Source organism: Myotis myotis, unplaced genomic scaffold (genome assembly GCF_014108235.1).
Source record: "Myotis myotis isolate mMyoMyo1 unplaced genomic scaffold, mMyoMyo1.p scaffold_m19_p_19, whole genome shotgun sequence".
Lineage (NCBI taxonomy): Eukaryota > Metazoa > Chordata > Mammalia > Chiroptera > Vespertilionidae > Myotis > Myotis myotis.
Window position 1 is genome coordinate 17,463,928 of NW_023416323.1, and position 12,696 is coordinate 17,476,623.

The 12,696-nt window shown below is 52.4% G+C and overlaps 1 protein-coding gene across 2 annotated transcripts in view; it reads right to left on the bottom strand.

Annotated features, from left to right (window-relative positions):
• CRISPLD2 (cysteine rich secretory protein LCCL domain containing 2) overlaps nucleotides 1–12,696 on the bottom strand; it is a 63,366-nt gene that overhangs the window by 16,436 nt on the left and 34,234 nt on the right. For both annotated transcript variants that reach the window (XM_036345627.1, XM_036345628.1), the window contains exons 7-12: nucleotides 11,096–11,230; nucleotides 9,206–9,266; nucleotides 6,525–6,591; nucleotides 5,923–6,053; nucleotides 4,023–4,066; nucleotides 2,746–2,818 (exon numbers count right to left, since the gene is read on the bottom strand). In XM_036345627.1, coding sequence (XP_036201520.1) covers nucleotides 2,746–2,818; nucleotides 4,023–4,066; nucleotides 5,923–6,053; nucleotides 6,525–6,591; nucleotides 9,206–9,266; nucleotides 11,096–11,230 — 511 coding nt within the window. The remainder of the gene's footprint in view (nucleotides 1–2,745; nucleotides 2,819–4,022; nucleotides 4,067–5,922; nucleotides 6,054–6,524; nucleotides 6,592–9,205; nucleotides 9,267–11,095; nucleotides 11,231–12,696) is intronic.

Below are 12,696 nucleotides of genomic sequence, written 5' to 3' on the forward strand. Positions count from 1 at the left end.
ATCAAACTGTTTATTCTTTTTAAAAAATAAAAGCCCTGGCCGGTGGGTCCGTTGATTAGAGCATCGTTCTATATACCAAAACGTTGTGGGTTCAACCCCTGGTCAGGACACATACCTAGGTTTCGGGGTGTGCACGGGAGGCAACCAACTGATGTTTCTCTCACACATCGATGTCTCTCTGTCTCTAAAGTCCATAAACATATCCTCAGATGAGGATTAAAAAAAGAAGAAAGAGAAAAGTATATACTCCTCCCACTCCAGCAGTGGTAAAGACATATTTCCTCTTCTTAAATAGTTCATACGGAATTTAAAAACCCCAAACAAAAGGACACTCACAGACAACAAGGTGAGAGGGGATAAATATCTAAGGGAGGGGAGAGTGGGACTGTAAAAGGTGGTCCCTCCCCCTCTTGGGTGTTGTCTAGTTCATCCTGTGGGCACATTATGGAGATTATAATCAATAGACTTTTTAAAGGTCACTTCCCCGTGTGGGGGAGGAAAGGGTGGAGGGCCCTCACCTCCGTGAGTCACAGACTATTCCCGGGAAGGGGGGCCGATAACCTGAGGCGGAAAGGCGTCAAGTCACCGCCATGTCGGCTACCACATCCCCGCCCTCAGCACAGGGGATAGAGGATGAGGCGCTGCCTGGCACTGGAGATGGGTGGGCCCAGCCAAAGGCAGGAACTTCGCTTAAGAAAAGGCCTTTTGTCTTGATCTGGAACAGGGCACCTCAGCGGGGGCCCAGGGAGGGGAAATCCACATGTGGCCCCAGGACAGCAGGATGGCGGGAGGCTGCCAGGCAGGAGTGAGGGCCAGGAGGGCGCGGGAGGGCGCAGGGTGGCAGAGAGAAAGAGGGTGTGTGTGTGTGAGGGATTTCGAAAAAGAAACCAGAAGTCAGGTAAGAACATTCTTTCCTAGATCTTCTGGAGTGGCAGGCCAAAGCCGACCGTTTGCATACGTGTCCTATGTCAAGTTTGTCTTTTTGTGTTTTATTTGGTTGAGATCATTTCCTTCCGCTTCTCTTTAATATTTGGGGAAATCTACTAAGAGGTTGCTATCCCCACTTGAGCATTTGGTGGGGGGAGAGTCAGAAAGGCAGTGGTGAGGGTGGTGGTGATGGCGGTGGTGATGGCGGTGGTGATGGTGGTGGTGAGGGTGGTGGTGATGGCGGTGGTGATGGCGGTGGTGATGGTGGTGGTGAGGGTGGTGGTGATGGCGGTGGTGATGGTGGTGGTGATGGTGGTGGTGAGGGCGGTGGTGATGGCGGTGGTGAGGGCGGTGGTGATGGCGGTGGTGATGGCGGTGGTGAGGGCGGTGGTGAGGGTGGTGGTGATGGCGGTGGTGAGGGCGGTGGTGAGGGCGGTGGTGATGGCGGTGGTGATGGCGGTGGTGAGGGCGGTGGTGAGGGCGGTGGTGAGGGTGGTGGTGGGAGCCTCCAGAGGAAGGCAAGTAGCAAAGGGGAGGAGTCAGGGCCCCCTGTCCAGTCTCCAGCCTCCTGTCCCTCGCCCGCTCCCTCCGTGGGCTGGACTCTGCTCACACCTCAGGGGTGTCCACCTGTCAGTTTTCAGGTCAGTATTTCCCTGGGAGAACCCACCAGCTTCCAGGCCCAGGGTAAGGGTTCACCGGATGCTACATCACCAGCGTCTGAGAGGACCTCGTGGGCACTTCAGACACAAATGCTACGAGGACACTCTTTATTTTACGTTATGATGTACCCTCCTCCAAAATCAGCCACTTAAGGTTTGGAAGATGCGTGTAAACCTGGTCCTTAAACACGCTGTGGCACATCCACAGAATGGAACACCGTCGGCGACATGAAGGAATAAACCGGACACGCTCCACAACACCAATGGCTCCCGGAGCACGCAGAGAGCCAGGGCCCGACACAAGGTCTGCACGCTGTGGTGCTCCACTTACAGAAATCCCACAAAAGGCAAAATCAGGGTGACAGAAGGAGATGGTGGTTTGTGGGGAGGTGGGGAAGGGGAGAGGGAGGGGAGGGCCTGACCACAGGGAACTTTCTGTCTCGATTGTGGCCAGGGCTGCACGACTGTGCATTAATCAAAACACGTTGAACTGTAAACTTATAATGGGTGAGTTTTATTGTGTGCAAATCATACCCCCCAAACTGGGTTTTCATAAGCTGTTTCTAAATTGAGGCAGAGAAAATATCACAGCTCCGGCAGAAGAATCAACGAGCTGATTGAAATGGACCAGCAGCATGCAGCCTGCAGAGTTCTAGACTGATCTAAGAGGTCACAGTGACAAATCTCCAGGTCGGCCTGAGGGGTTGGGAGGAGCCATGTGGCAAATGAAGTCACTTCTACATGTGTGAGCACTCCGACCAGTGAGGGGAGGAGCAGCAAATGGACAGCTAAGTTCCCAGAACTGAGTCTGGGACCAGCTGCCCACTGAGCTCAGCCAGTAGCGTCTAACGAGGCTGGTCCCTGGCTGGGCCATCCCAGAGATCCAGCTCTCAGTGGTCAGGGTAGGGTCCCCGGGAATCTCTGCGTCAAATGCCTCTCAGACTATTCCAATGTGCAACCAGGGTTGAGAACCAGCGGTGCCAGGGAAGGTCGAGTGGCCCTTGGCTTTGAACACGAATGGACTGCTTTCCTGGGCATACGCATTCAAGGGCCATATCCGGATCTCCACTGTACTTCGCTGCCAGGAGATGACCCCCAACCCAGCACGGCACCTTCTCTCAGGCCCCATTTTGCAAACCCAGATGCCAGTGGGCCTTACCTTGGGCAGTGGGTCCCTGGCTTCTCAAATGGGCAGAGCTGAGCGACGGTGGTGTAGCAGTCCAGGTCTTGCACTGTGAACAGGAGCCATCAGGAGACGGTCAGGTCAAGAGCTAGCCTGGGCCTCGGGTCACCCGCCTTTGAAATGACACCTGGGTCCCAGGGGTTCACTGAGCCCTCCAATAGAGCTGGGTGAGAACAGGTGCCAAGCCCCAGCGCTCCTGGCACTCCACCCGAACCACTCAAGGGATGAGACAAGCCCATGCCTGAACGTGTTTACTGGCCAGGGATGCTGCCACCGCAATAGCTTCTCCGTGGATCAACTGTACTTCTCGTTGGCAGAGTGCTTTTCGATTTTGAAACCTTTCCCCTACTCCATCGTGCTGGATCCCCGCGGCAGGTATTATTGTAATTATAAGAGGAAACGGAGGCTCAGAAAAGCTGAGACCCCGCAGGACATGGATGAGAATCCAGGTTTCCAATTCCTGGGCCTAGAGCTATTTCAAAGGAGGCCAGGGACTCTTTTCTGCGAAGTCACGTGTTTAAACAACAGATGTAAGAAAGTGGTTCTAACACTGACCACCTGCTGTGTCTGACAGCATGTCCCCATCTAGTCCAGAGCTGGGTAAACTCTTGCTTAAAAGACCAGAGAGTAAATATTTCCAGCTTGGTGGGCCCTATGATCTATGCTGCAAAGAAACCACACATAGACGATGCATAAATGAACGGGCATGGCTGTGTGCCAATAAAACTTTATTTCCATAAACAGCAGGATTTGGTCTGAAGGAGGTCGTGACTAAAAAGCATGCTCTCCAGTGGATGCATCCCATCCAACCAAATGAACGTACCCCACGTTTCCCTCTCTTGTCCATGGCAGACATTACTAATCTATCAAGCTCTGTTTTCTGCTGAGCCCAGAATGAGGCCCTAGCATCCATCTCAACACAATGCTCTAGGAATAGGTAGTCACCATCAAGCAATAGAAACTGATCCTCCCTACGCAACCTATTAGCTACTCCAGACCCAGGTGTTGGTGTTTCTGTGACATTCAGCCGGAATGCCAAGCCTGTGCTTCTGATTTAGCTCTCTGGGGCCAATGCCAAGTTCAGATATGTTTAGGAATTAGTTACAGGACCGATTCCTGAGAACAGCATTAGTAGCAGGCAGGATAGACATTAAATCCATAACGGAGGGGAATGGCATTTCCAGGGAAACCCAAGATAACCTATGTATTATGGTCACATTAAAAAAAAAAAAAGAAAAAAGCCACCAGCTTACCTTTCACTTTCGACACCGTGAATGAGCTGGATGCCTTGTATTTGCTATAGAAGGAAACATTCGGTAAATGCAGACAGAATGGCTTGTACATTTGCTCCCACGTTTATTTTATTTACAGCTTCAATGTTTCATTTCCCTACTTATCTCCCACCAGCCTGAAGGTCCTGAGAACACCTAGGGCAGGATCTAGAATGAACTTTCCGAACACAGCTCATTAACTTCTCTGGGGCAAGGACCCCTCAGGCAGCCCAAAGGAGCCATGCACCCCTGCTCAGAGTGACAGTTTTAAAATGCAGACGATAAACTGAAAAGACTAAAGGAAAATCAGTTATTATTAATATCATTATCAAACGATTAAAACAAATTAGCATTAGAGTAATAGCCACACGTGTTATGAACGCGTGAAGAACAGTTTAGAGGGGGGCCTCTGACTGCCGTCATTTCAGCGTAAGGACGCAGAGACTGCTTCGCGAGTCTGCAGCAAGTCCGCGTCCACCACTGGGAGAGTGGCCAGTGCTGCTAACCTAGTCTGGTTAGGGGCCAACGTTCATAACGGAAGGACATGCTGCATTGCAATGAGAAGCTAGTAAAAATAAAGCTTTAATTTGCTTTATGTTGATTTCGCACATTCCCTGAAGTCTAAAATGTGAAGAGCCCGTTTTAGGTGCAAAGCTGGGCATTGAACCAGAGGTGGCTCTAGGACAGGGGTGGGCAAACTTTTTGACTCGAGGGCCACAATGGGTTCTTAAACTGGACTCAGAAGAAGGAGCTGCGGCTGTGTTTCCCGACGTTGCCATGTTAACACTGCTGCTGGTGAAGGAGCGGAGGGGAGAGCAACAGAACCCTCTGCTCTCTCAGTTCCGCGGGCCGGATAGAACAGCCGAACGGGCCGGCCGTAGTTTGCCTATGGCTGCGAGTCTAGGACAAGCGTCCCAGGCAAGCAGGATCTGAACCTGGCCACGCCCACAGCCTGCACTGAGACTCCTCATGAGGTCGCCCAACTGGCATCTCTGTGAGCACCTCCTTGGCTTTGGCTGACAATTCCTTGCTCTTTTTTTTTGTTTTCATAACCCTAGGTCCTTAGCTAAGATGGAGAGGGGGTACTCGGACACCCCTTGAAGAGCTGGACCTTTCAGAGAGGATGTCTCCTGTCATTTTTGAAACGCTCAGCGTGGCCTCACAATTCGCAGGGGACATGCTGCCTTGAACAATCATGGAGCATTTGCTCGGTGCTTCCTTGTCACAGACGCTGGGCTAGGCCCTGACAGGCTGTGCCATCATGGATTAGTGGGTGTCAGCCCCGGGGCCTGCCATGGTCCTCATTTACAAAGGAGGGTGCGGCCACCCAAAAGAGATGAAGAAACCGCCCAAGGTCATGCACAGGGAAGAAGCAGAGCCAGGTCTGTTTGACCCCATGACCTCTATTGGGCTTTATGGTCCCAGGTCACTAGCCTCTTGTTCCATAGAGGTCAACACCTGGCCTCCTCGCCGAGCCCCAAAAAGTCAGAATAGCCAAGGACTGTCTGGCCCATCCACCAGCCACATACCTTATGTGAGAAACATTATCGTGAAAAAAAAAAGGAAGTATGTTTAAAAAATGAAAAGCCTCATTCTTGGGAAGAAAAAGTGCTAATCCAGAATTAGCCTATAAACGCAAAATACCATCAACTGTTAGTGATAAGGTGCCTGATGGTTCTTGGGGACAAGGAAGAAAGGCAAAGCGGAAGCCGAAACCCAACCAAACGAGAGAGGGAGAGAGAGGGAGGGGGCACCCACTACCGAAGTGAAAATATGCTGAGCTGCCTATGGGCGAGTTCCGAGGCATGGGTTAAGGTCATCTCTCAACAACACTGTTATAACCAGAAAACGCTGTAAGGAGCCCTGCTCACAGAATAGTTACCTCAAAGACTCCATGCCATTTCTCTCAGACTTGACGAAAAAGGGGACCCGCCCGTTCCTGGTGATGTCCACCAGGCCTCCTTTGTTGTCCAGGATCCCGTAGTGAATGGCGGCCCGGCATATGCTGGACGACTGCGGAGGGGAAGACTGTGAGTGCCCGGAAGGGATCCTGGTCGGCCGTCCCCAAGATGCTTGTCTTCAACCCACAAGAAGCCAAACAGTCGGGCCGAAGCTCACCCCACCTCCGACTCCTGCCTCTCTCCGGAACACGTGCGTCTTTGTCCCTGGGCTGCTTATCTTTAAAAGCCCATCCGAGGGGCTTGACACAGTAAGAACAGCGACAAACAGCCCTTCTCCCCACGCAGTGGAGCATGTTAACGCCATGTTAACGGGGCGTCTACACGGACACGGGGCTTCCCGAGGGTTGGCCCCAGTGTCCCCAAAGCGGCCACACCAGTTTGTGGGCCCACAAATACTCACAGATCATCTCTGCAAACGAAGGTCGGACAAAGGCGGGGAAGGGAAACCTTTTCCCCTGAAAACCACCAACCTTCTTTAAAAACAAACAGCAGCAAGCCATTTAAAGAAAAACTGGCCACTTACACTTTCATAAAAGAGAGTTCCGAAGACCTTCGCCTTGTTGCTCAGGCAGCCTGCTGGGCACTGGTACCTGACGGGAGAAAGGAAGCGATTTCCACAGGTGAACACGACTCCGCATCACCGTGCAGTTAATCCCTGTTTTCTTCAGCAGCTCTATCACCACACGCAGAAACGCTCCGGTGATGTGGAATCCATTGTTTTCTGGCAAGTCCCAGGTCGCCCAAGCTGAGGTTGATAGTCACGTGAACACAATTACAGATTCGGTTTGACCTTCTTAACGACTGCTTTCAGGTGCTTCATCAACATTTGTGCTTAAGACAGAGATGTGACTACCAGTGGTTCTCAACCTTGGCTGCACATTAGAATCACCTGGGAATCTTTTTAAAATCCTGATTCCTGGGCTTCATCCTCCGGAAATTCTGTTTCTTTGTTATGCGGTGGAGCCACAACATTAGTAACAAAGAAACAGAATTTCCGGAGGATGAGGCCCAGAAGTCAGGATTTTAAAGATTCCCAGGCGATTCTAATGTGCAGCCAAGGCTGAGAACCACTGCCCCAGAGAACGCACTGACTTTGGGAACTCATGTGAAAGCAGTAACACACGAGGTCTCCTAAGCAGCATGAGCGAGTCAGTGCCTGGGAGAAGGCTGGAACTACGTCGAGCTGCTGCCAGTCCTGGGAGATTCTGGACACTGTTTTTTTCTTTCTACTTTGTTATTGTGGTTGTTCTCCTGAGTTACTTGCAGTGAACGAGAATCCTTTTTAAAGTCAGAAAATAAGCCCAGTAAATGTTATTTTTATAAAAGCACCAGGTCCAGAAACAGGATGTGCCAGATGGTGGGACAGCGGGAACACTGGTGTGCACAGGTGGGGGTGAGCTATGCTTCTTGACTGGAGGTCTCGAAGAATCGTGGTGTGGATGGACCCTTGCCTCTCCCTGCCCGGGAGGCTCCCATCGGGGACTCTTTCGATGCTACCTCACGAGGGATACTTTTTAAACCTTGGCATTTTTCCCCACTGAGCACGCGGGCGTGATGCTGTCATCATGAGCTTGTGGGACAGAAGTCCCATTGTCACGATGGGACAATCCAGAGCGCTCCTAACATCCTAGAGCCATGAGTATGGGAGTGGATACCCCTCGCCGACGCTGTGTGCTTTCTCCGAGTCGCCCAGCACACAGGGAGATGTGCAAATGTCCCCGACACTGCAGGGGACGGTTGCACCACCACCATTGCCACATCTAGCTCGTCTCACCAACACATGGACAGCTGGCTTCTGCAGTACTTGCTGGCCCGCACCAGCTGCTCAAGGCACGAGGTCTGAGCCTCCTGAACGGCCTCATCCTGGGTTGCTAAAGCCCGTTTCCTGACACGCCTGCCCAAGGCGGAGCCACGCGCTCTAGCGCACCCACGCCGAGGAAGGACCCCTCTACCGAGGACGTGGTTTTCCAGCCGTGAACCTGAGGTTCTGTGTGAGGCCGCTGCACCTGTTGGCCGTTCGCTGCCAGAAAGTGCAGCCCCGCGGCACTGCCCAAACCAAACTCCTTCTTCTTGGGAGACATCCTTCAGCATCCGAGTGGGCGGTGCCTGATGACTCCATCTGCCAGATGAATGCGTTCCACTTCCCGGGGCCACACTGGCAGCTCTTCCTCCAGCGGGGCCTCAACAGCAGGCCTGCGGGAGCCACCGATGGCCAAGGAGCTGCCGCCCGCACATCCTAACACCGCCCCAGCGTGATCCTCCGTGCACAGGACTCTGGGCCACCGTGTGACCCCCTCACACAGAGGTGTGATGGAGTCCCCAGTGACACAGAAACGTTGGTCAAGATTGTCACGTCTGCAGCACATGAGCCATGTACAAGTCTGGCATTTCTGCAGCTTGCAAATTCCTTGAGACAATAAGGCTGAGCATCTGTACTTTGAACACATTCTCCTGACGAGGGGTGAAACACAACTGGAATGTATGTCCCCGCGGGAGGAGACCCAGAGCTTGGGCCCATCGTCTGGGTCAGCGGTTCTCAGCCTGTGGGTCGCCACCCCTTTGGTGGTCGAACGACCCTTTCACAGGGGTCGCCTAAGACCATCCTCCATGTCAGATATTTACATTATGATTCATAACAGTAGCAACATTACAGTTATGAGGAACTGTATTTAAAGGGCCAGAAGGTTGAGAACCACTGATCTAGGTCAAAGGTTATCAATTAGGGGTGCTCTTGTCCTCGGGGGATGTTGGCAATTTCTGGAGACATTTTAGGGGATCACAACTAGAGAGGTGCTGACTTCCAGTGGGCGGAGGCCAGGGGTGCTGCTCAGCCTCCTCCACTGCACAGGGTCCCCGCCACAGAGCAGTATCCGGCCCTAAAGGTCAGTAGGGCCAAGGCTGAGGAACTCTGGTCTCGGCTGACAGAAACCGGTCATCTTTGTGTGCCACACTCTTACCTTAATAAAGGTTGGCATTCACAGGGACCTGAATTTATGACACAGAGCAAGCTGAGTTACCTCCCCACTCAACCCTGGGAGCACACCGTTGCTGCTAAAAGTAGAGAATGAGAACACCATCTTTTTTGTGTGTGATTTTCTATCCGGCTTGGTTTGGGTGGCCACCCACTGGCTGACCATGACGTGACCCGCAGCCGGCAGCAGGGGCTGCAGGGGACAGTGACAGAGGGATCCCGCCCAGCCTCACCTGTTGCATGTGGATCCCTTGCACTTGTCCTTCATCTTGGTGTCACACCTGACAACTTGGGCTAGGAGAGAAATGCAGAAATAGTCATCACTGCAGGAGCCAAGAGGATGAGACTGCGTGGGAAGACCCCGCCCCCCACGCTGAGGAGCTCTCTGGAATGTTCTGGAAACCAGGCCATTCCAGAGCAGGAGCATTGCCCAATGGCTGCAGGCTTCGGGGGAAGGTTCGAATCCCAGGTCCACCACTTTAGAGTAGTCGTTTGACCTTGGCCATGTTGCTTCCCCTCTCTGAGGCTCAATGTCCGCGTGTGAGTAACGGGTGAAAGTACAGTGGGTGCTGTGTCTGTGGCATCAAGTGAGAAAGTGGCTGTAACCTTGGAGGGAGGCTGGCACACTCTAAGTGCCCCTTGGACCCTCGGGCTCTGGAGAATAAGCCTGATGCAGCCTGGAAGCGGAGACCAGGCATTCCCACCTGTGCCATCTCCCCCACAGCCTTTGCCAAGCTTTCCTTTTTGCTTATTTTATGGGGACGTATAGAAGCCTCAGAGTAGTGTGATAGTTGGACAAAAAGACATACTATGATTTTGCATTATTAAAAGAACCAATGGAACCGTTTCAAACCTCTGAACAGAAAAGAGTGTCAATCTATTTCCTGGTCAAAGAAGCTAAGGATGGCTAAACAAGCAGCAAGTCTGGGAAAAGGCACTTGAAGCCCAAGAGGATAGAGTGGCTGTCAGGGGCGGGGGAGAGAGTAGTTGAAAAAGAGGGGATGGTTTCTGAGCAGATGGGCACAAGGTGGGCCCTGCGCAGGGTGAGTCCAGTTTACGCTGTTCACGGTCTAGGGGAGGATCAGAGAGAACCAGGCCGGGGGCAGACTGCCCAGGCCCATTGCTGTGTCTGTAAGAAAGTGCCCTCCAGCCTGACCAGTTTGGCTCAGTGGATAGAGCATCTGCCTGCGGACTGAAAGGCCCCAGGTTCGATTCTGGTCAAGGGCATGTACCTTGGTTGCCGGTATATCCCCACTGGGGAGTGTGCAGGAGGCAGCTGATCGATGTTTCTCTCTCATCGATGTTTCTAACTCTCTATCCCTCTCCCTTCCTCTCTGTAAAAAATCAATAAAATATATATTTTAAAAAAAAGAAAGAAAGTGCCCTCCAGAGCCCCGACCTCCAGGAAGGGCGCCCAGCGGCAGTGTCAGGGGAGCCAGAGCACTGAGCTCCAGCCGGGCAGCGAGCGAAGAAAGGAGAAGAGCCCTGTGAGGGGAGGTGTGCTGGGAACCAGGGGAGGGGGAAGGGCGACAGAGGTGAGCATGGGAGCGTTCTGGGACTTCCAGAAGTCTGGGGGAAACATCTAACTTCCCGCCCCGGGGCTGTCTGAGGCAACGTGATGATCTCAAGTACAGGGAGATCCCGGCTGACACCAGGGCCCACAGCACTGCAGACATTCCTCATAGCACCTCGTATTATTGCCCCATTTTATGGATGAGCACATTGAGTCTCAGAGAGTCAAATGGTATCCAAGTCCCAGAGCTGGTGTGTGGAGAAGGACTGGGCTCACAGGCCCTGCATGCTCTGTGCTCTCCCTTAGGGAGCCCGGCGCTTCCAGGCAGAACCCAGTTTCAGCTCACATCCCCTTTGAAAGGATAAGGTCTCACCTGCCTGAGGGGAACTGTCACTCAAGCACAGCTCCTAGAAATGGCTTAAAAATACCATTTTTTAGGAACACCTTAGAATTATACTTCTGCAAGCTGCAGGCCACCCTGCTCCTGCTGTTTGTGGACTTGGAGCCCTCTGAGCCCATCAGCTCCCCTCCCCCACCCACCCCAAAGCAAACGGGCCCCTTCAGAGGCGGCTCGAGGGCGCACCCAGGGCAGAGAGGGAGCCTGACTCACTCATGTAGCTCACGGTGGACGTTTTCTTGGGTCTGACCACCCTCGGCTGAACCCAGTCGTGTTTCCCTTCAGTCACGGGCGCTGTCTCCACCTCGTTCATATCGTCTGTTTCAGGTTTTTGGACGTAAGTCCCTTCTTTGTAGTGAAGGTGGAAGGAGAAAAAATAAATGCTGAGATTCAACAAAAATGCACTTTGCAAAAAAAACAACACTTGGAACCTAAACTTGTTTGAGGTTTAGTTTGACAAAGACTCATTTCAGTGGCAAAGAGAAAGTTACATTTCAGAACAGACCTGGCCAGGTGGAATTCTGCCAGCGAGTGAGACGGACAGGCCCTGCTCACTGTGTCTGCTCTGGCCCCAGGGGCTGAGCAGAGTGAGAGGCCCAGCTCCACACCGGGATTATCATCATAGTTTCCTGTCCTGCCTCCTCCTGCACCATCATTTGCCCAAGGAAGTACATCCTCTGACCCCACACCATAGCTGCCTCCCCTATGAGGCCCTGGGAGAAGGGCCTTCCTCGTTTGTACACCCATTAAGGTGCACGAAGACTCGTGTCAAAGGCCTTGGGCCCACTGCCCCTCATCTCCAGCACATCCTGCTCCCTTCTCTGCCCCTGTGAGCCAAGATCACTTAACCGAACTCAACTCCTTTCCTGCACTGAGGTGTGGCTACCCACTGACATTGCACCCATCATGTAGAATGAGCCAGAGAACTGACTCTTGTTTTTTTAAAAAAAGTGAGTTCATTGGGTCCCAATCTTTTCCCCACCCAAACATTATTATTTCTCCACAATGATCATGACAACCGTATCTTAAGACATTCTGATAACCGAACAGACTGCATTTCTTATAAACATCAGTTTATGTATCTTCTAGTCTTCATCACAAAAGATAACTATTCACTGCTGGCCAGAACCTGTCATCAGGTTACCAAACCGTAAATTTCAGCCAAAGCAAAGCAGAGGTTTGCTATTTGCATTTGCCTGAATGGCCTCCTCAAAGATCAACCGCTGCACATCTCTGCTGGGGACCGTGGCACCTTTACCACATGTGCCCTTGTCCCCCTCGGATGTCTGTGGACCAGGCTTGCCTCCTGCTCTCCCTCCATGAAAGAATCGACAGAAATGTGTTTGGGTAAGAAGGACTTCAAGGAGGAGGAATGAAGCACCCTCGTAGGCCTCTTTGTGTCATTGGATTAATAATATTCAAGTCCCGTCAATCCCTCAGCCTTGTTACCACTTCTCCGTAAGGGCAATGGCCTCTGTTCTCCAAAGGGCAGACATCGAATGAAGGGCAGATGAGTGGTTCTCCAATACTTTTTGAGGCTGGAATTCTTTGCTTCTGTTTCACTGCCAATTCCCTTTTGTTCAACCTCCACCCCAGGCGAACCCAGTCCTGAGAGAATGGACGGGATTTAAGCTGGGAGGTGAACTGTGATCTTGAGCCCCAAGTCCGGTCCCTCGGGGATCATCCAGTGCTGCTTCTGGGCAGCTAGCTCACTGCCGTGACTTCACTACCACCTGCTTTCCTACCGCTGTGAGCTCCCTGAGGCCTACAGCTAACCTGTTTCACAGCCCTCTGGATACTCAGCTCCCAGCACA